The sequence below is a fragment of the Sphaeramia orbicularis genome, chromosome 14 (assembly GCF_902148855.1).
Source record: "Sphaeramia orbicularis chromosome 14, fSphaOr1.1, whole genome shotgun sequence".
Taxonomy (NCBI): domain Eukaryota; kingdom Metazoa; phylum Chordata; class Actinopteri; order Kurtiformes; family Apogonidae; genus Sphaeramia; species Sphaeramia orbicularis.
Genome location: NC_043970.1, coordinates 44,226,693 through 44,248,310, shown reverse-complemented (window position 1 = coordinate 44,248,310; position 21,618 = coordinate 44,226,693). Strand labels below are relative to the sequence as shown.

Below are 21,618 nucleotides of genomic sequence, written 5' to 3'. Positions count from 1 at the left end.
GATGTATATACAGGGTGGGGAAGCAAAATTTACAATATTTTGAGGCAAGGATTGAAAGACAGTGTATGACCAACTAGTTTATTGAAAGTCATGAGAATTTATTTGCCACAAGAAAATTTACATAAGAGAAAATGTTTTTATTCTATGTGTCCTCCTTCTTTCTCAATAACTGCCTTCACGCGCTTCCTGAAACTTGCACAAGGGTTCCTCAGATATTCGGGTGACAACTTCTCCCATTCTTCTTTAATAGTATCTTCCAGACTTTCTCGTAATAGTTTTGCTCATAGTCATTCTCTTCTTTACATTATAAACAGTCTTTATGGACACTCCAACTATTTTTGAAATCTCCTTTGGTGTGACGAGTGCATTCAGCAAATCACACACTCTTTGACGTTTGCTTTCCTGATTACTCATATGGGCAAAAGTTTCTGAAAAGGTATGGATAATAGTGTTAGGTATGATTATGACATCAATATATGTTTGGTTTCAAAACAACTGACGTAGTGCCTGCTGAGAAAAAACAACTAAATGTTCATTGTAAATTTTGCTTCCCCACCCTGTATCTGTGTGTATATATATATATATATATATATATATATGTGTGTGTGTGTGTGTGTGTGTGTGTGTGTGTGTGTATGTATGTGTATATATATATATATATATATATATATATACACACACACACACACATATATGTGTGTGTGTGTGTGTGTATACACTTTCACACTTGTATGTATATAGTGTATATTTATATTTATTTCCATTTCCTGCAGATTTATACATATGCAAATCTTGTATATTTTTCTGCTTTATTAGTGTATTTATTCTATTTATATTATTTATTGCTTTTATCTCTTCACACTTACTTTCCTTTTTTTTTAATAGTGTTTTTCAAGAGTGTTTTTGTTTCTAACTGAGCTACTGTGACCAAGTCATTTGTCTAAGTCTGTCTAATACAACGACCACATTTCTGATTTTTTTTTCTTTTTCACTCATTTGTGGTTTTTCTACCTGTCTTTGTTGCTGCTGTTACTGTGAAACTTCCCCATGATGGGATCAATAAAATCTTATCTTACCTTTATTTTATCCTTATCTTATCTTAACTTATCTTTATCTTATTCTTATTTTATCTTTATCTTATCTTTATTTTGTCCTCATCTTTATTTTATCCATATTTTTCTCTTATCCTTATCTTTATCTTATCTTTATCTTATCCTTATCTTGTCCTTATCCTTATCTTATCTTTATCTTATCTTTGTCTTGTTCTTATCTTTATCTTATCCTTATTTTTTATCTTATCCTTATCTTTATCTCATCCATATTTTTGTCTTATCCTTATCTTGATCTTATTTTATCTTATCTTATCTTATGCTTATCTTATCTTTATCTTGTCCTTATCTTTATCTTATCCTTATCTTTATCTTATCTTTATCTTGTCCTTATCTTTATCTTATCCTTATCTTATCTTTAGCTTGTCCTTATCTTTATCTTATCCATATCTTTATCTTATCCTTATCTTTATCTTATCTTTATCTTGTCCTTATCTTTATCTTTATCTTTATCTTATCTTTAGCTTGTCCTTATCTTTATCTTATCCTTATCTTATCTTTAGCTTGTCCTTATCTTTATCTTATCCATATTTTTATCTTATCCTTATCTTTATCTTGTCCTTATCTTTATCTTATCTTTATCGCCATCTTGTCTTTATCTTATCTTATCTTCTCTGGACAAAAGTATGTGGACACGTTGAATTCAGAGGTTCAGTTGTGTTGTTCGGAGGAGGCTGAAAGGAAAGAACAGTGTAGGTGGTTCTGTTTGCTGGTTATTTAATACCTGAAGGGATGAAAACAAAACCACCGGTAACTTGGCTCAATACTGATGATGATGATGATGATGATGATGATGATGATGATGATGATGATGATGACAATGATAATGGAGCAGACTGACTGAGGTTCAACTTCAGAAGGTTTAATATTCACTCTGTGTCCGTCAGTCTGTGGACTCATTGAATCCAGGTGTTTCTTTTCTAACGGGGCTGGGATCCAAAACAGTAATGACTAATGTCAGAATATAGGTTGATATTATGGGATAAATATCAGTACATTGGTTAGTTTGGGTTAAATTATTATCTTTGTTTCCAAAATGACTCTGAGATAGTTTGGACTAAATTTATATCTACATTTTTTTTTATCCATGACTCTGATTTTAAATGTTCTTCCTCTAAATTTCGATAATATTTTTCGTGCTATGACTGTAAATAATTTTCTACCACAACTAACCATCTACTTTCTTTTTTTGGATGTATTTTGCTCATTATGATGCTCTTTTTTCATTTTTATTAATTTTGATGCTTTTTTGTCATTTTTTTTATGCTTGTGTTGCTCCTTTTTATTATTATTTTTTTGCTTATTTTGTTCATCTTACTGATTTTTTCATCTACTTTCTTCACATCTGACTGAGGAAGAAACATCTACCATTAAACTATAGTGAAATATTGATGTTTATCAACTATATGGACATAAATATATGGACACATGTCTCCAGCTGTCAGATGTCCTGCTCATGAGGATCGGACACACAAACATTCATATTTCCTTAACCCTTGTGTGGTGTTCAAATTTTTGTTATTCAGCCAGTGTTCATGGGTGTGGTGGACCCACTGCATTTGTGGGTTTTTAATTCAACATAATCAAACAATTTTATGTTAAAATACTCAACCGATATTTATTTCATCCCAATTACAAGCAACATAAATATAAAAAGCATATATATTTAATATTTGCCTTTAGCCTTTGCTAGATCACATTTATGAATTGAATGAATGAATGAATGAATGAAGTGCTACTTGTTTTTAGGTTGTTTTTTTAATAAAATGTAATAGGTTAAGATGTGAGAGGAAAAAAATTCATTAAAAAATAATTACTTGGCATTTTTCTTTTAATAAAAAATGAAAACCGGTCCCACAGACCCAAACACCATATAAGGGTTAAAGTTTAATGGTAGATTTTTCTTCCTCAGTCAGACGTAATGAAAGTAGATGGTTAGCAAAAAAAGAACAAAAAAAAAATCAGTAAAATGAACAAAATAAGCAACAAAATTAACAAAAATGAACAACACAAGCATTAAAAAATTAACAAAAAAAAGCCTCAAAATGAACAAAAATTAAAAAAAAAAAAAAAAAAAAAAAAAAAGCATCATAATGAGCAAAATGCATACAAAAAAAGAAAGTAAATGGTTAGATGTGGTAGAAAATTATTATTTACAGTCAGAGCTGGAAAAATAGTTATAGTATATATAATCAAATATATATATATATATAATCAAAGGTTATAGTCATTACATATGAACCTAGAAATACCAATTAAGTTTTAATAGACAATTTAAACTGCAGAGCAAATATGCCAAATGTTGTATAAATGTTACTTATATATTGTCCATTAGTAAAAGTTAGAAAAAGTGTTGTAACGATTGCATTGTGATTCACCTAGTTTACAGTGTCACTTAGTCTTGTGACGGTGCGCTATCCCATAATATCAACCTATATTCTGACATTAGTCCTTACTGTTTTGAATCCCAGACCCCTGTTAGAAAAGAAACACCTGAACGTGTCCACAGACTTTTGTCCATATCATGTCTGTTGTTCATACCTGGTGTTTTTTTTTTTCCACCTGCTGTTTGTGGTTTCCATAGAAACATGGCGTGGCGGAGGCGCAGGAGGCCATCCAACAGTCCGGACTGACCCAGCTGCTGGTCAGGAAGTGCAGTAAAGGGACGGGCTTCAGTAAACTGTGGCTCCTCAGGGACCTGGAGATCCTGTCCATCATGCTCTACTCGTCCAAGAGGGAGATCCACTCCATGGCCCAGGACCCGGACCGGGACCAGAGGGAGCAGGATAAGGAGCACGACTCGGACCATTCCAGCTGCGGCGCCGACGAGACCGACGTCAACAAACCCGACCCGCTTGAAGGCCTGGACGAGGAGACCAAGATCTGCTTCCAGGTAACGGGGGATACGGTACCCTGTAGGGTCATAAATGGGAAAAATACACAGGATGTGATAATCTGAAGTCCCCGTTTCGGACATAGATCACCCACGATGCCTTAAACGCTCCTCTGCCCATCCTGAGAGCCATGTACGAACTGCAGATGAAGAGGACCGACTCCTTCTTCCTGGAGGTTCAGAAGAGGTGGGTGTGGACTTCAGCTACGTCACATGACTTCACCACAAAGATTCAAAGAGTTAAAGAGTCCTTCACATGAGTTCACTCCAAAGATTAAAAGATTCAAAGAGTTAAAGATTCAAAGAGTTAAAGAGTCCTTCACATGAGTTCACTCAAAAGATTAAAAGATTCAAAGAGTTAAAGATTCAAAGAGTTAAAGAGTCCTTCACGAGTTCACTCCAAAGATTAAAAGATTCAAAGAGTCAAAGAGTTAAAGAGTCAGAGTAAAAGAGTCATAGATTCAAAGAGTCCTTTACATGACATTCAGTTCACTCACTGGTCTTTCTTTCTTTCTTTCTTTCTTTCTTTCTTTCTTTCTTTCTTTCTTTCTTTCTTTCTTTCTTTCTTTCTTTCTGTCTTTATGTCCATTCTTTTTTCTGTCTTTCTTTCTATTTCTTTCTGTCCTTTCTTTTTTTGGTCTTTCTTTCTGTCTTTATGTCCTTTCTTTCTTTCTTTCTTTCTTTCTTTCTTTCTTTCTGTCTGTCTGTCTTTCTTTTTTTTCTGTCTTAATGTTCTTTCTTTCTTTCTTTCTTTCTTTCTGTCTGTCTGATTTTCTTTCTTTCTTTCTTTCTTTGTCTTTCTGTCTTTCTTTCTTTCTTTCTTTCTTTTTTGACGCACAGTATAAACACTCCACCAGATCAAACCCTCTCTCTACCTTCTGCTGACGTTCTAATATTTTCAGATTCGATGGAGAGGAGATAAAGACCGATGAGACGATCCGAACTCTGGCCCAGAAGTGGCAGCCGACCAGACGTCTGCGGTCCGAGGAGAGGAACACCAAGGCTGTGGACACCGACATGATCGTGGTGTCCTGTGTGGTGAGTGGATCCCAAACAGTATGGATTCAGAGCTAGGGATGTAACGATTACCGGTATAATGATAAACCGCGGTAATATTGCCAACGATTAGTATTACTGTTTAAATTCTAGTTATCATGATAACCGTGTTTGCTTACTGCATTTTTACAGAGAAAACGCCTATGTAAAGATCTGCTTGCATGTCAAATATTTGAGTATAGGTTTAATTTATAACAATTTTAATTGTATATACCTAATATTTGGAACCAATATTCACTTTTAAAGTCTTTGAAAAGGTTCATTAAGCATCTTTGTGTTATTTATGCAATAAATTATGTACATTTTTCAAATCTCATTTTATATTTTTTGTGCTTTTTGTCCTTCTGTGTTGATATAGTGGGTTAAAGTGAAAAAATAATAAGTAGATGATATAGATGAAGTTGTGCTGAAAAAAAAGATACCAAACATGGGTACAGTAAACATTTGTTTATGTAGTATATAAAGGCAAAATCAAAAGTACTAAAAAACGGCCAAAATAGGCTCAGACCCCTAAGGGTTAATATTTGAATGTTTCGGCCAATAAATGGTACATTGTTCCCATTATTTAATTTGGGGTTTTTTTGTTGTTGTTTTTTTTTTTCAAAATACAACTTAGTTAAATTATTTCAGTGCACGTATTAGTACTTTTTGAATATTTTGAGCACAATTTCAACAATACCACTATAATAATGATAACTGTGATAATTTTGGTCACAATAACCGTGAGATGAAATTTTCATATCGTTACATCCCTATTCAGAGCACACACACACAGGTTTATCCTTATTGTAGAACAGTCCGTGGTTCGGTTGATTCTGATCCGTGTTTGTGTCCCAGTCCAAACCCAGTCACTGTGAAAAGGCTACAGAGGAACTCAACGTGGTGGCGCAGAAGCTCATCACCAACTCGGAGAGCGACCTCCAGCTCAGCTACGCCAAACAGCGACGCACCAAGAGCTCGGCGCTGCTGCACAAAGAGCTGGACGTACGCAGCAACCGGGCCGTCCGCCAGTACCTGGTCAAGGTCAACCAGGCCATCGCCACGCTCTACGCCCGCCACGTCCTGGCCTCGCTGCTCGCCGACTGGCCCGCGGAGACTGCACTGAGCGAGGAGGCGCTGGAACTGAGCGGAGCCTCCCACATGGCCTACATCCTGGACATGCTGATGCAGCTGGAGGAGAGGCCGCTGTGGGAGAAGGTGAGAGCCCAGCTGCACCTGCACCTGTGTCCTGACGCAGACCTGAGGAAAAGAGGCTGAGTAAAAGAGGCAGAGAGTAAAAGAGTCAAAGAGGCAGAGAGGAAAAAGTCAAAGAGTAAAAGAGTCAAAGAGGCAGAGAGTAAAAGAATCAAAGAGTAAAAGATTCAAAGGGTCAGAAAATAAAAGATTCAAAGGGTCAGAGTAAAAAAGGCAGAGAGTAAAAGAGTCAAAGACTAAAAGGGTCAAAGAGTAAAAGAGTCAGACAGTAAAAGAGGCAGAGGGTAAAAGAGTCAAAGAGGCAGAGAGTAAAAGAGGCAAATATTCAGAGTCAAAGTTTCAAAGAGTCAGGTTTATAGTCAAAGAGTGAAAGATTCCAATATTCAAAGAGTTAAAGATTCAAACAGTAAAAGATTCAAAGAGTCAGATTTATATTCAAAGAGTCAAACAGTAAAAGAGTTAGAGTCGAAGGTTCAAAGACTCAGAGTGTCAAGGTCAAAAATTCAAAGAGACAGATTTATAGTCAATGAGTCAAAGATTCTAAGAGCAAAAGATTCAGTGTCAGAGAGTCAAAGTCAAACAGTAAAAGATTCAGAGATTCAGATTTATAGTCAAGGATTACAAGTCAAAGAGTCAAAGTGTCAGATTTGTAGATTCAAAGAGTTAAGAGTTGTGGATGTGTTTCTGCTCTGATCTCCTTGTGTGGTGCATTGTGGGTGTGTTTCCCCTCAGATCCTGCAGAGGGTGCTGAAGGGCTGCAGTCACAGTATGCTGTGCAGTCTGTCTCTGACCGCCTGTCAGTTCATGGAGGAGCCTGGGATGGCGGTGCAGGTCCGAGAGTCCAAACACCCTTATGACAACAACACTAATTTCGAGGTATGTGTCATTTAATTTAACATTTAACTACTGTCACATGGAATAATTTGCATTTTGGGTTCTGAAAATCAGGTTCAATATGACAGTAGAGCAGTGGCGGCTGCTCGTCTTTCAGACAGGGGAAGCTCATTGTCGGCTTACATCAAAAAAATTGTCAAGTTATTTAAACATAAATTCGGCCCTCTGTTCCATTAGCATTGTCTGCCATCGTGTGCCCCTTACTAGATAGCTAGTTCACTCCGACCTAGCCAGCAGTATGATTGATTTAACAATCTACAAAACGATATTAAACTCGAACAAGAAATGATTAAATTATGTAACTGAAACAAGAAAACGTTGAAATTATGTTAAATTGAAACAAGGAAGTACAATGAGTGTGTTTTATTTACTGTGCAAGAAATGAACAAGTAATTTCGTAGTGGTTTCTCTCTTGATTTCACAGCAGAATGTGCGACGGTATTAAACTGAACTGTGTCAACTGAAGGAGTAGATCTCAAAATAGCTGTCAGTCAAACAGGATTCAGCCTTTCGACTGATCCTCCAATCAGCAAGAAGCCCGGCGTCCAGCCCAGCCGAGCTCCACCCACAGCTCCATTCACCCCCAGAGACGCTGAGCGTCTGGGGGCGGGACAACATCGTGGCATTTATCCAATTACTGTCCAGTTTTGAGGCAATTAAAAAAAAATTTTCCACTCAGTCCCATTGAAGTGCATGAACGCTACGTCTACGGACAAATGCACTGAGCAGAGATCGTGTGAGAAAACAGCGCAACGGGAATGTATGAGAAGTGAACAACATTGAGTCCACTGATCTGTGATAAAGCTGATTCTGAACGAACTTGTCTGTGAGATGAACGTGTTCTAACACATTTGTAGTCAATGAAATGTCAACACAACCGAACATATTTAACCATTTAATTTTCGTAATTTTAGGGGAAGCTGAGCTTCCCTTGCAGTCTATGAGAAATCGCCTCTGCAGTAGAGGGGGTTTTTATTACAGATCTGTTCAGTTGAACCTGAACACTGTTCCTGTGTTCCAGTCCTTAGTATCTCAGTCGTTGTCCTTGTTCTCCTCCTTCAGGATAAGGTTCACATCCCTGGGGCCATCTACCTGTCGGTGAAGTTCGACTCCCGCTGCTACACAGAGGAAGGCTGTGATGAACTCATCATGTCCAGCAGCAGCGACTACCTCCAGGACGTCCACAACTTCAGCGGGTCTCCGCCCAAGTGGTCCGACTTCGAGATCCCCGGTAAACAAACGCCAAAATACCCAAACCTCGCCTTCGTTAGCAATTTATGCAAACATCTCTTCTGATCAAATTACTGGTCAGATTCATTTCAGATTTTATCTGTATCTTCCTTGGGACAACTTCTACAAGGACTTTTCACAGTTTTAACAAATTTAGATTTTTGCATTTTCTACGAATTGATTTTTTATGATTAAAAAATGTTCCTCTCCTTCTAATGTCCATATGTTGATGTTTTATATCATGTAAATGGTTCCAGATATTAATATAGTTTCTATTGATCACTGATAGAAGTCATATGTGGACTTTCATTTGGGTCCATGACCTTTGACCTTGAAGGGTCAGACTGAAGGTCATCAATGTCTAGATTTCAACAACCTTCTTCTGTGGTCAAACTACTGGTCAGATTCATTCTAAATTTTATCTGTATCTTTCTTAGGACAGTGTCTACAAAGTTTATTCACAGTTTTGAGAAATTTAGATTTTTTGTGTTTTTTGCTATTTCTTTTTTTTTTTTTAATTGTTCTAACTGTTCTTTTCCTTCTACTGGTCCATCTGTTGATGGTTTAAAACATGTAAATGGTTCCAGATATCAGTCTAGTTCCTACTGATCACTGATAGAAGTCAGATATGGACTGTGATTGGATGAGTTGAGTTCTCCTCTAATGAAAGTCCCGCCCACTTCTGTAGTTAGTTTGATGTGCATCCAGACCACAGGACTGGAACATAGAACAGAACCAGGACTGGAACATAGAACAGAACCTTAGAACCTCACACATTCAACTGGTTCTGATCCACATAGAACAGACGCTGACAGACAGGGACACTGGTTCTATTTTTATTCATCTGTCCTGTGTTGGTTTCAGGTGACACCCTCTACTACAGATTTCTGTCAGACATGAGTAACACAGAGTGGGGCTACAAGTTCACAGTCACCGGAGGTCACAGAGGTCGATTCCAGACAGGTACGAGTGACCCAATTGGATGGAGGCCATCACATGTCCGCAGGTTGTCGTTTGACCATTCTCGTCTTTCCTCAGGTTTTGAAATCCTGAAGCAGATGTTGGCCGACGACCAGGTGCTCAGTCACCTGCCGCTGTCCGACATCTGGGAGTGGCAAGTGGGTGTGGCCTGCCGACAGACGGGGAACCAGCGACTCAAAGCCATTCACTTGTTGCTCCGCCTCCTCCAGTGTCAGTCCGAAACGTAAGCGCCCTGCCCTGCCCACAACTTCAGCACTTTTATTCTTTATTCTGTCAGATTTAAAGCCGTTCTATGACTGTTCAACCCAACTTTATTTATAAAGCAGTTTAAGAACAACCACTGCTGAAACAAGGAGCTGAAAAAAAAACTATAAAAAATTAAATTAAATTAAATTAAAAATATATTTATGTAAATACATGTATAAATTAAAAAAGTAAAATAAAATAGCTCATATAAAAATATATAAATAAATATTTCAACAAAAAATGAAATAAAATAACAAAATAAATATATAAATGAAAAATAGAAATAAAATAAAATATGAATAAAAGTAAATAAAATCAATATTTATAAATTAAAAATGTAATTAAATTAAAAATTCAATAAAATAAAAAATAACAAAAATAAACAACAATACATAGAAATATAAATTAAAAATATATATGTATGTAACTATACATATAAAAAAAATAAATAAATAACCTTAAACACATGAACCACATGAATATTACTATTATTCAAAGTATTTCATGATCATGGTGGTGAAATCTGATCACAATAACGACAGACCAGTTAAAATACTCATAATAATTAAATGTATTTTCTGTAAATTTAAGGACTAGTTTATTTAAATTCACCACATTTTCATCACACATTCAATTATATATTTGACAAATAAAAGGTATTTGGCTCATATTTGTGTAAAATTATTGGTTAAAGCTGCAGAAGCTAAAATAAAATGACAGAATTATACAGTTCAGTCCATCACAGAATGTCACGCTTCATCTGAAAAACATAGAATACACAAATGCATCTTTCCATCTTGATGCGGTTTTATATGTTTGTGTCATATGCCTCAGATCCATCATCTGCATAAATGGTTCAGCGTGTGTTTTCCTTCAGATTAGAATTAAACCAACATACAGACTTTGCATAAAAGCTTCCATTAATGTTTCATGTCCTGAAAATCACCATGGAAATGAGGTAAAGGACACGTCTGTGGATTTGCATCCGTCCACAGTGACTCAGCACCTGGACTCCATAACACAGACCTAGACCCAGGTCTGGATCCACACACAGACCCAGATCTGGATCCCGACCCAGGACCAGACTCAGATCAGGATACAGACACAGACCCAGGCCTTGACCCAAGCCCAGACCAGATCTGAATCCAGACCCAGGACCAGATGCAAACTCAGACTCAGGTCAGGATCCAGATGCAGGACCAGATGCAAACCCAGACCCAGACTCAAATCAGGGCCCAGGCTCAGACTCAGATCAGGATACAGACCCAGACCCATGGTGTCCTGCTTGTGCGTCTGTTTCTAATGTTGTTCTTTTTGTTCCAGAGCCTGTGAGCTGACGCTGCTTCGCCCTCTGTGGCAGCTCTTCATGTCCATGGAGAACAGCCTGAGTCAGGATCCCACCAGTATCACCGTCCTTCTGCCTCTGCACCGAGCACTCACTGAGCTCTTCTTCATCGCAGAGGCTCGGGCCATCGTGAGTCAGACACAAACACACAAATACACAAAGGTCACATCTGGGGTCAAAGAGATCATGTGACTCTTCCTCATCCTCGTCTCCTCCCACTTTAGTGTCATTCACTTGTTCTTCAGTCAATATCATGTCAGAGGGTTAAAGGTGGACATTTGGGTCTTTAAGGGTTAAAGGTGGACGTTTGGGTCTTTAAGGGTTAAAGGTGGACGTTTGGGTCTCTAAGGGTTAAAGGTGGACATTTGGGTCTTTAAGGGTTAATTTAAGGGTTAAAGGTGGACGTTTGGGGCTTTAAGGGTTAAAGGTTTGGGTCTTTAAGGGTTAACCTGGTCTCTGCTGTGATGACAGATGACAGTACTGCTGAAATATTCAACAAATCCAGCACGTCTGAAGGTAAACCCAGTGCTGTTCCTCAGAGTCTGTTGGTTTATTTGGCTGTCGTTCTTCTTTTGGCCCTGTGACATCATCAGTGTGATGTCATTTAACTATTAATACGAGTCAAACCCACTCAGTGTCCTCTGTCTTTGTCTGCTTCCATCCCTCTGTGAGATGAGCATGTTTTTCCTCAGTCCACCTGTTCAGTACCGGGCTGGGGGCCAGAGCCCGGCCCCTCCATCTGCCACACGGCCATGTCCCCCCCCCACACAGCCTGCCTGGGAGAGGAAGGGATGCCATCCATTTTGTGATGTCCATGCACACTCTCTATGAAACACCTTGAATTATTAATTAACAGGAATCTAACAGAGTTTTCCATGTGGAGACGCGACAGTTTCCTCAGAGGTGTCAAACATACGGCCTGTGGACCAAAACCACCCCGTTAAAGAGACCAAAACCAGCCCACTAAAGGGACACAAACCGGCCCGCTAAAGGGACCAAAACCAGCCCACTAAAGGGTCCAGCCCCTGGGATGAATTTATGAAAAGCAAAAATTATACTGAAGATATTAACAGATATTAGTCAAAGGTGTTTGTCGTTTTATTTTAATATTTTTGTATCATTCACTTGTTTTTCAGTAATAATGTGGCAGAGGGTCCAATCTGGCCTGGGGGGGTGTGCAAAAATTACAAAGATATTAACAATCAAAGACGTCAAAATCCTTTTAGTTCAGTTCCACATTCAGACCAATATGATCTAAAGCAGGTCCGACTAATAAAATAATAACAGAATAATCTATAAATAATGACAAAAACAAACTTTTCTCTTTGTTTTAGTGTAAAAAAAGTAAAATTACATGAAAATATTTACATTTACAAACTATCCTTTCACAAAAAATGTGAATAAACTGAACAAATATGAGTATGAAATGAAAAAAATAATCAACTAAATGAGCAAAAGTGAAAAAATAATCTACAAAATTAACAACAAAATGAACAAAAATGAACAATGACCAAAAATGGATGAAATACTGAACAAGATGAATAAGAATGAACAAAGCAGAACAAATCCAAAGTTTCCTCTTAGTTTTAGTGTAAAAAATTAAAATTATATGAAAATGTTTCCATTTACAAACTATCCTTTCACAAAAAATATGAATCATCTGAAAAATATGAATAACCTCAAATGTCTCCATAATATCTCAATATTCTGCCTGTTGTTAAATATTTTGTGTATTTGTAGCTCCACTGTGATCTATTGGTTGAAATGCAAATGTGTAAACGATAAACAGAGAAAATTAAATTTATTTTTCTTAATAAACTTCAGGTTGTTCATTTTATTCACGTTTTTAAAGGATAATTTGTAGGTGTTAATATTCTCATCATGTAATTTGACTTTTTTCACTATAAAACGCAGAGAAAAGTTTGTATTTGTCGTCATTTTTAGGTTCATGTGTTATTATTTCACTGGTTTTAGATCATATTGGGCTGAATGTGGAACCTGATCTGAATTTAGTTTGATGTCTCTGATGTTGGGGTTCATCTGTACCTTTTATTATTTAACCCTAGTTTGACTCATTTGGTCCTTTAAATAACTAGTATATCTATTGTTTTCAATTGCGCTTATTTTTTTCCATAAGAAATTGCAGGTTTTTCATTTTCTTTACAAAGGATAATTTGTAGACGTAAGGATTTCCATCATGTAATTTGACTTTTTTAAGTTTGGAGTTGTCATTATTTATCGGTTATTGTGGTATTATTTGAGTGTTCTGACCCTGAACTAATGTGAGTTGGACCCTGTTTTACCTGATCTGTTCCCTTTGGCCTCAGGCTGATGATCTGACTGTGAAATGACATCAGCTGAGCCGTCACTCAGGGTAGATTTCCCTCCTGTAGTCGTGTCCTTCGGTGGTGTCATGAGTGCGTTGGACCACCAGGGGGCAGTAGAGGTACTTGTCAGTTCCCAGTAACTGTAGCTTCACCTGGGATGCCCTTCAGTGTTCTGTTCCTTTTCTGATGTGGCCCATTTCAGCGCCTCCTTCAGCTTCACAGGTTATTTGTGGAGGTGTTAAAGGACGGTTCAGCAGGTTCAGGTTCAGACCACAGAGCCGCTTTGCATGACCGCAAAAACACTAAAACTGGGATGGAAGAGGCTGATATGATGCGTTTAAATGCACTTAAAAATAGGATAATCCATAAACCCTGGTTTTAGTCCATTATTGGGTTTCTGTCAGCGTTCATACATGTATAATGATGGTAGGATCCAAATTCCTGTTATTGTCTTCTGTTCACATTTGACTACGTACCTGCTGTTTTCTATGATTTTAATAGTTTTTCCACATGTTCAGATGTAACAGGACTAAATAAATCAGATCAATCTGTATATACATGCAGGAAGACATGGGAGGACCGGGGACAAAGCCAGGTGGGTTAATCTGATTTATTATAATCAGATTACTGCTATTATCTGATCAAACTGGTCAGATTAGACTGTTTATATGATTACTGGGATAAGATGAGATGAGATAAAATGAGATGATATAAGATAAGATAAAATGAGATAAGGTAAGATGACGTGAGATAAAATTAGATAAGAGGAGATAAAATGAGATGATATAAGATAAGATAAAAATGAGATAAGATGACATGAGATAAAATTAGATAAGATGAGATAAAATGAGATGATATAAGATAAGATAAAATGAGATAAGATAAGATGACATGAGAAAAGATGACATGAGATAAAATTAGATAAGGTGAGATGAGATAAGATCAAATGAGATAAGATGAGATAAAAATGAGGTAAGATAAGATGAGATAAGATAAAAATGAAGTAAGATAAGATAAAAGGAGATAAAATAAGATAAAATGAGAGAAGGTAAGATGACATGGGATGAGATAAGATAAGATTAGATATACTTTAATGATCTCCTAAGGGGGAAATTAAAATGTTCAGCTGCACAAGAAAATAAACATCAATCAATCCTATAGAAAAATAAAGAGAAGACAAAAAAAATATATAAAATCTGTTCAAGTGACTAAAAAATGATATTATTATTAGTATTAATAATAATAATAAGTGTGCAGTAGGTGACATGACATGTAGAAAGTGTAATAACTCTAATTCTATGATTGTGATATACAGTGTATGTATTATGTATAAAGGCGTGGACAGTTTATTTTTGATATGTGTCATATTTTCTAGTTGGGGGTGGTGTATAAGTTACATGTCATCCTGCTCCTTTTCAAATATGTTTTATTTCTTTCTTAGTTTTTCTTTGTGGTTTTTGGTTTTAAATTTTTAATAAATAAACAAACTCCATAAATGGGATAATAATCGCGGTATTAGAGAGTGTGTAAACTGGCTCAGTGATCGTAAACCCATCTGAACATGTGACCGGTTTGACGTTCACGTTTCTTTGTCGTGAATCCGAGGCTCCGTCGTCTGAATCAGTGAACTCTGTGCCCTGTAAAAGGAAAAGTCATATTACAGAACCTAAAACCGCTCCATTGACGGTACAAATGGTCCTAGGATGTTCCCAGTGTAAACACCAGGGCTGCTGTGGACGGATGGTGGACCTGGGTCTGGACTGTGTCTCCAGTTGGACCCGTCACAGCCTATTTAGCACCGACCCGGTCTTATCTGAGTTCCTCGAGTCCTGGCGCTCATGTAAGCCCAGCTCCGTGTCCACGCGCGGTGGAAACGCTCCTCAGGTTGTTTATGTTTTTAAAGACTTTTCCAACATTCCACTGGTGAATGTGATGCAGAAATGGAGATGGAAACGGGGATGAACCGGGCCTGGTTTAAACCCAGAGCATCACTTATGTAACGGGACAACAGTTGGACACATACTGGGTGTCCACGAAGACCCTTTACTATTTAAAACATTTATGACAAACACACCTGATCAGATATGATAATCAGATTTGTCCTATGAACTCAGTGGTTTTCACAGTTTTTAACCCTTTACACATTATTTCTATGAACCGCTGTGAATCTGCGTCTGTTTCAGGTTCATAAAAGCTGCTGTATGTGCTTGTGTTCCTTTTCTTCAGTGGTTTTGTTTTACTGTGTGTTTTAGGGTCAAAACAGGTGGAATAACAGAAAAAGACAAAGAGAGGAATTGAAGTTTGACAGGTTTGGACTAAATAAGGCACTAGAATGGACATCAATAAGAGATTTAGGATGTTGAACATCAACTGTGAACTGGAACACACTGAATAACAACAAGGGTTTGAATTTAGGCCCAATAGTTTTAGTTTTGGGATCTTTTTTTTTAATAAAGCAGTCCCGCTGCTTTTTGACACCTGTTAACTCCATAAAGCAGTTCCATGGTCAAAAAAGAATAAAATAAGCAACAAACTGAACAAAAATGAATAATAAACCAACAAAATAATAAGTGACATGAACAAAATAAGACACAAACTGAACAAAGTTTAAGAAAAAATAGTAAAATAAAAAAACAAAATGTAGAAAAATAAAATACTTACGAAATAATAAATGTGACAAAATATGCAAAAAAAGAACTAAAATTGAGTTTTTTAAAAAAATGAATAAATAAGGCACTAATATTTGAATTTGGGCCCAGTAGTTTTAGTTTTGGCTTTTATTTTCTAAATCAGTTCTGCTGCTTTTTGACACCTGTTTAACTCCATAAAGCAGTTCCACGGTCAAAACTCAGTAAATACACAGTAAAAAAAAAAAAAAAAAAGGAAAATCACCACAACACTGGAAACAACAGGAAAAACAAACAAACAGAAAAAAAACCACAAGAAAATCAGTGTAAAAAAAAAAAAAAAAGCTCAAACCGTCTACTTTTATAGTGAGTCGGTCTCACTCACTGCTCTGTGTTTTACCCCCCCATTCCACAGGGGGTGGGGGGGTGAACTGAGCATGCTCAGATGTGTATGGAAAGAAAGGGGTCTATTCTATCAACACGACTGGAAATTTAACTATTGAACAAACGGTTGAATTTATATGAATATTGAAATAACCCATATGTTCAGAACGTGTCAGCACAGACACGTCAGGGGTTAAAGGGTTCAACTGTACTGACTCTGTGGACGTCCTGTACCTGTGGATGTTTCAGAGGACTGACCTGTGTCCAACCTTTGTCTTGTTTTGCAGACACAGGGCATCCTGCAGGAGTATCTCTTGGCCATGACCACGGACGAGCAGCTCCTCAACCACACGACCATGGTGAGATGTTCACCTCCACACCAACACCAACACCAGTACCAGACTGTGGATGTGATCGAATAAACAGGATCATCTGATAGGGTTAGCCTGAATGAAGTTACAATCCACAGGAAATTCACAGTTCAAAATACACATTTAAAACAGAAAAAAATAGAAGACCAACACAGCAGCCACACATTTGAAATAGAAACAGAAAACAACAGAGCAAAGTACAGATGATAATAAACAAAGAAGAGGAGGAAAAATGACTGAAATATAAACAGAACATAGCACTTTATATACAGTATGTAGGGATTATACTGTATATGAGGATGGATGGATGGATGAGTCGGTGGGTGGATGGATGGATGGATGGATGAGTCAGTGGATGGATGGATGGATGGATGGATGGATGGATGGATGGGTGAGTCAGTGGGTGGATGGATGGATGGATGAGTCGGTGGGTGATGGATGGACGGACGGATGGATGGATGAGTCGATGGATGGATGAGTCGGTGGGTGGATGGATGGATGGATGGACGGACGGATGAGTCGATGGATGGATGGACGGATGGACGGATGGATGGATGGATGGACGGACGGATGGGTGAGTCGGTGGATGGATGGATGGATGGGTGAGTCGGTGGATGGACGGACGGATGGATGAGTTGATGGACGGACGGACAGACGGACGGACGGGTAAACTGTAAACTGAAAACCTTTATTTCTGTCATTCTTTCACATCTGCTCGTGTAAAAACAACCATAGGAAGTCTGATTCTTCGCTCTTTCAATCAGTCTGATAATGAACTGAAACATAAACCAGGGTCATATTTGTGAAACTATCAGATGGGGTGATGACAGTTGTGTGGTCCCTCCCAGTTTTCCTCTTTTTCCGTCGGTGTGAACATGTCTTGGTGGTTCCGTCCACATCAGAGCAGAGCTGGTGCACCTTTAACTGTAGTTGTTATGTAACGCTCCTGTTGAACCACGCAGTCCCGTCTTCAGCTGCTGTGAGTCACAATGTGCCACTGGATTCAATGATTCACCAGAGCTGTTGACATGCAGCGCATCCCTGACACCCCCCCCACACACACCCCCTTTAGAAATGTGTGTGTGTGTGTGTGTGTGTGTGTGGGCCGTGCTCAGGACTAATGTATTTTCATAATTACAGTCCATTATCGTTTGTGTGTGAAGGAGCTACTTGGTTGTTGTTGTTCGGACCCTGTGACTCGACAGAACAGAACAGTGTAGGTGGTTCTGTTTGGTGGTTATTTAATACCTGACGGAGGAAAACAAAACCACCGGCAACTTGGCTCAACAGTGATGATGATGATGATGATGATGATGATGGTGGAGCAGACTGACTGAGGTTCAACTTCACAAGGTTTAACAGAAGACAATGTCTACTGTCACAGAATATGGGTGTGTCTACTGCCACAGAGCCAATCAGATGTTAGCATTTGTACCAGAGCCAATCAGGTATAGTGTTCCATGAACTCATTATCATCTTGTTTTTGGCTCTTGGTTCTGGGTCTGAGTCAGGTTCTGGGTCTGGGTCTGAGTCTAAGTCAGGTTCTGGGTCTGCTTCTGGGTCAGTTCTTGGTTTGGGTCAGTTCTTGGTCTGGGTCAGGTTCTAGGTCAGGTTCTGGTTCTGGGTCTGGTTCTGATTCTTGATCTGGTTCTGGGTCAGGTTCTGGCTCTAGTTATGGTTCTGGGTCTGGTTCTGATTCTTGATCTTGTTCTGGATCAGGTTCTGGGTCTAGTTATGGTTCTGGGTCAAGTTCTGGGTCTGGGTGTGGGTCTGGGTCTGTTTCTGGGTGTGGGTCTGGGTCTGAGTCAGGTTCTGGGTCAGGTTCTGGGTCTGGTTCTGGGTCTGGTTCTGGGTCTGGTTCTGGTTCTGGGTCTGGTTCTGGTTCTGGGTCAGGTTCTGGTTCTGGGTCTGGTTCTGGTTCTGTTATACCTGCAGTTGAACGTAGCTGAACTTCACCAGTGAATCACATCAGTCCTTCTACGTTAAAATCCGCCTGTAAAAACATGTTAGTCCTTTATTGGTGAAAATTAAAGAATAACAATATCCTGGTGTGGTTTGACTTCAGAGCTGTGGATTTTATCACACGTTGCTATGGTTACATCCCAGCGGCTTCTTTTAAAAACACTGATGGTCTAAAGACTCAGTGTCTCCTTTATCTGATGAAGGACGAGGGTTTTTATCTAAAGACAACGAAGCTCTGAAGTGAATCAGAAATGATCTGTCACATTTAGGACTGCGGTGTCGGTGAAAGGTCGCTCAGGTTTCACCTCGTACAACGTTTTATGACGATAAACTCACACTTGAACATGAGTAGGAATAAGATGTAAAGGTTCTGTTGGAACTGGGGAGTTTTCATCCATCATTATCATCATCATCCTCCTCCTCCATCTGTTGGTTACTGTTTTAACCCCTTCATTCCCACAGATCCACACGACATTTTCTATTAAATACACAATAGAAAACCATACAATAGATGTTTATTTTCATTGTTACAGGAACAATGAAAATCTGTTCAGCAGCAAAGTATATAAAAATATCCCAAAACATACTGAAACCTACTGAAAAAATACAAGCAATATACAAAAACTACAGAGATGAAATACTAAATATTTAAACACTGCTAAAATATGACTAAATACTACAAAAATATACAAAAAGCTAACTATACAACTGATAAAATATATACAACATATAAGGAAATATACAGGTAATATAGGATATATACAGGTAATATATAGGCTATATATATATAGATAATATAGAATATATAAGATAATATAGGATATATACAGATTATATAGGATGTACATATAATATAGGATATATATAGATATAGATAATATAGAATATATAAGATATATATATAGATAATGTAGGATATATACAAGTAATATAAGCTATATAGATAATATAGAATATATAAGACAATATAGGATATATACAGGTGATACACAATATATACAGATAATATGGGATATGTATAGATGATATAGGATATATACAGGAAATATAGGATATATACAGGAAATATATAATATATTGATTGATTGATTGATTGATTGATTGATTGATTAATTGATGTATTTATTTCAAACATGAATGTCAAACAGAAGAAAATAAATAAACAAAACCCTTAAACATAAGACATATAATACATATTCGAAAAGGAGTGAGAAGAAGTACAACTTATAAACTCCCACCCCTTCTCCTTATATAATTAATAACAATAATAACCTTCCTAGTCTAATCATATCTATACACTATGCCATAATATGACTGATACTTACTAGTAAATAATTAGGTTTCTGGCTTTAAATTATTATGAACAAATATAATATGATATACATAATATAAGATAATATAGGATATATGTACAGAATATATATATATATATATATACACACACACACACACACATATTTTTATATATATATATATATATATATATATATATATATATATATATATATATGATAATATAGGATATATACAAGTGGCATACATAATATCCAAAATTTTCTCCACAAAGTAAATGTTTGAAACTAGACTTTGTTCCCTTTAAAGGAGGCGTCTTTGGTTCATTTAGTTCTTGAGGTTTTTCACTTTTAAACTTTGAAAAAAGGAGAAAATGAACGAACATTAGAAACGTCTGAATTCAACGTGTCCACATACTTTTGTCCATTTGTGTATGACTTAGGTAATTATGATATGAGGCTAACGATATGTGGCTTCATCATTACTCACCATGAGAACAGAACAGATGGTGCATCCTCTTTCTCACCTTCGTCTGTATTTTGTTCACGTACTGATGCTTTTTTGTTTTTTATTTTTTTCTTTCGTGCAGGCTCTGAAGAACATCGCCGCCATCAGCCTGGCCATCAATTACCCCAATAAATCCACCAGGTCACTCAACATGTCCTCCTGAGAGGCTGAGGAGGACGGGAGGCGGAGCCTCCTGAAGGGGACACATCCTGACCCCGCCTCCCCCACCTGCCAGATCACTGAGTTCTTGTGGAGGGGGGGTGGGTGTAGGGGGGGGTGGGGGACTCCAAGAGCACTTTCCACACTAATTCACCATCCTTTTTGCCTTAGGTGAATCCAGTATATGAGCATGTGCATTCACTGGAACAAACAGGAACTGCAGAAAGTTGAATCCGAAGACGCCGCGCCACAGAAAAGGACTTGACGTGTGCCAAACCGACGACTTTCTTTTGGGTTTTTTGGCCTTATTTTCCTCCTAAACAACAGTCGATCACGGTGAAAACAGGTCACCTTGGCGACTGGAGCGTCTCGGCGGACACGTAGAGCATCCTAAAAATACAGTCCGGGACAGCGGAGCCTCATTCGTCACCGCGGGGACGCAGCGCTGACCTACTCCATACACTCCCTTATTTCTTCCTACTCATCCTTGGCGGCTCGCTGGTATTTTTAGGGCTCTTTACTGAAGGTTAGGATCAGAAAAATCCGCATCAGGACCTGAAGAGCGTGGGATGGCGAAGGTTCGCATCAGGACGGGGATGAGGACGACTCAATAGCCATAGGATGAGAGTTGACGTCCCAGCTGGGTGAAAACTGTGATCATTTAATATTCCATCACATTATTTATCACCAGTATTTTCTCTATTATTAGTGAACGATTAAAGGTTCGTATGATGTCAGGAACAGCAAAAAAAAACACACACACAAAAAAAAAAAAAAAAGTAGCCACGTGGATGTTCTATCTAAGGCCTTCACTTTTATCGACAGATTTATTTATTTGGTCTCATTATTTAATGGAATGTTTAGGGTTTTCATTTATCGTTTATACTCGGAATGATGGCGATGGAAGAAAATCCGAATAATGAAACCATCCAACTACGTATCTGATAGGAACCAATGACGCGTCGGCCCTCGAATAATTTTATACGACAGAGAAAACGCTGCCGATTCCCCTAAAAACACCAACAGCTGGTTAGCTTCGA

General features: G+C 37.8%; 1 protein-coding gene across 1 annotated transcript in view; it reads left to right on the top strand.

The window, feature by feature from the left end:
* Window positions 1–21,378, top strand: part of zzef1 (zinc finger, ZZ-type with EF hand domain 1) — a 71,019-nt gene extending 49,641 nt beyond the window's left edge. Inside the window, exons 44-54 of the mRNA XM_030153190.1 lie at window positions 3,694–4,002; window positions 4,089–4,189; window positions 4,905–5,040; window positions 5,896–6,255; window positions 6,985–7,128; window positions 8,209–8,377; window positions 9,241–9,339; window positions 9,415–9,580; window positions 10,927–11,077; window positions 16,574–16,645; window positions 20,502–21,378. Coding sequence (XP_030009050.1) covers window positions 3,694–4,002; window positions 4,089–4,189; window positions 4,905–5,040; window positions 5,896–6,255; window positions 6,985–7,128; window positions 8,209–8,377; window positions 9,241–9,339; window positions 9,415–9,580; window positions 10,927–11,077; window positions 16,574–16,645; window positions 20,502–20,582 — 1,788 coding nt within the window. The 3' untranslated portion in view covers window positions 20,583–21,378. The remainder of the gene's footprint in view (window positions 1–3,693; window positions 4,003–4,088; window positions 4,190–4,904; window positions 5,041–5,895; window positions 6,256–6,984; window positions 7,129–8,208; window positions 8,378–9,240; window positions 9,340–9,414; window positions 9,581–10,926; window positions 11,078–16,573; window positions 16,646–20,501) is intronic.
* Window positions 21,379–21,618: the final 240 nt, after the last annotated feature.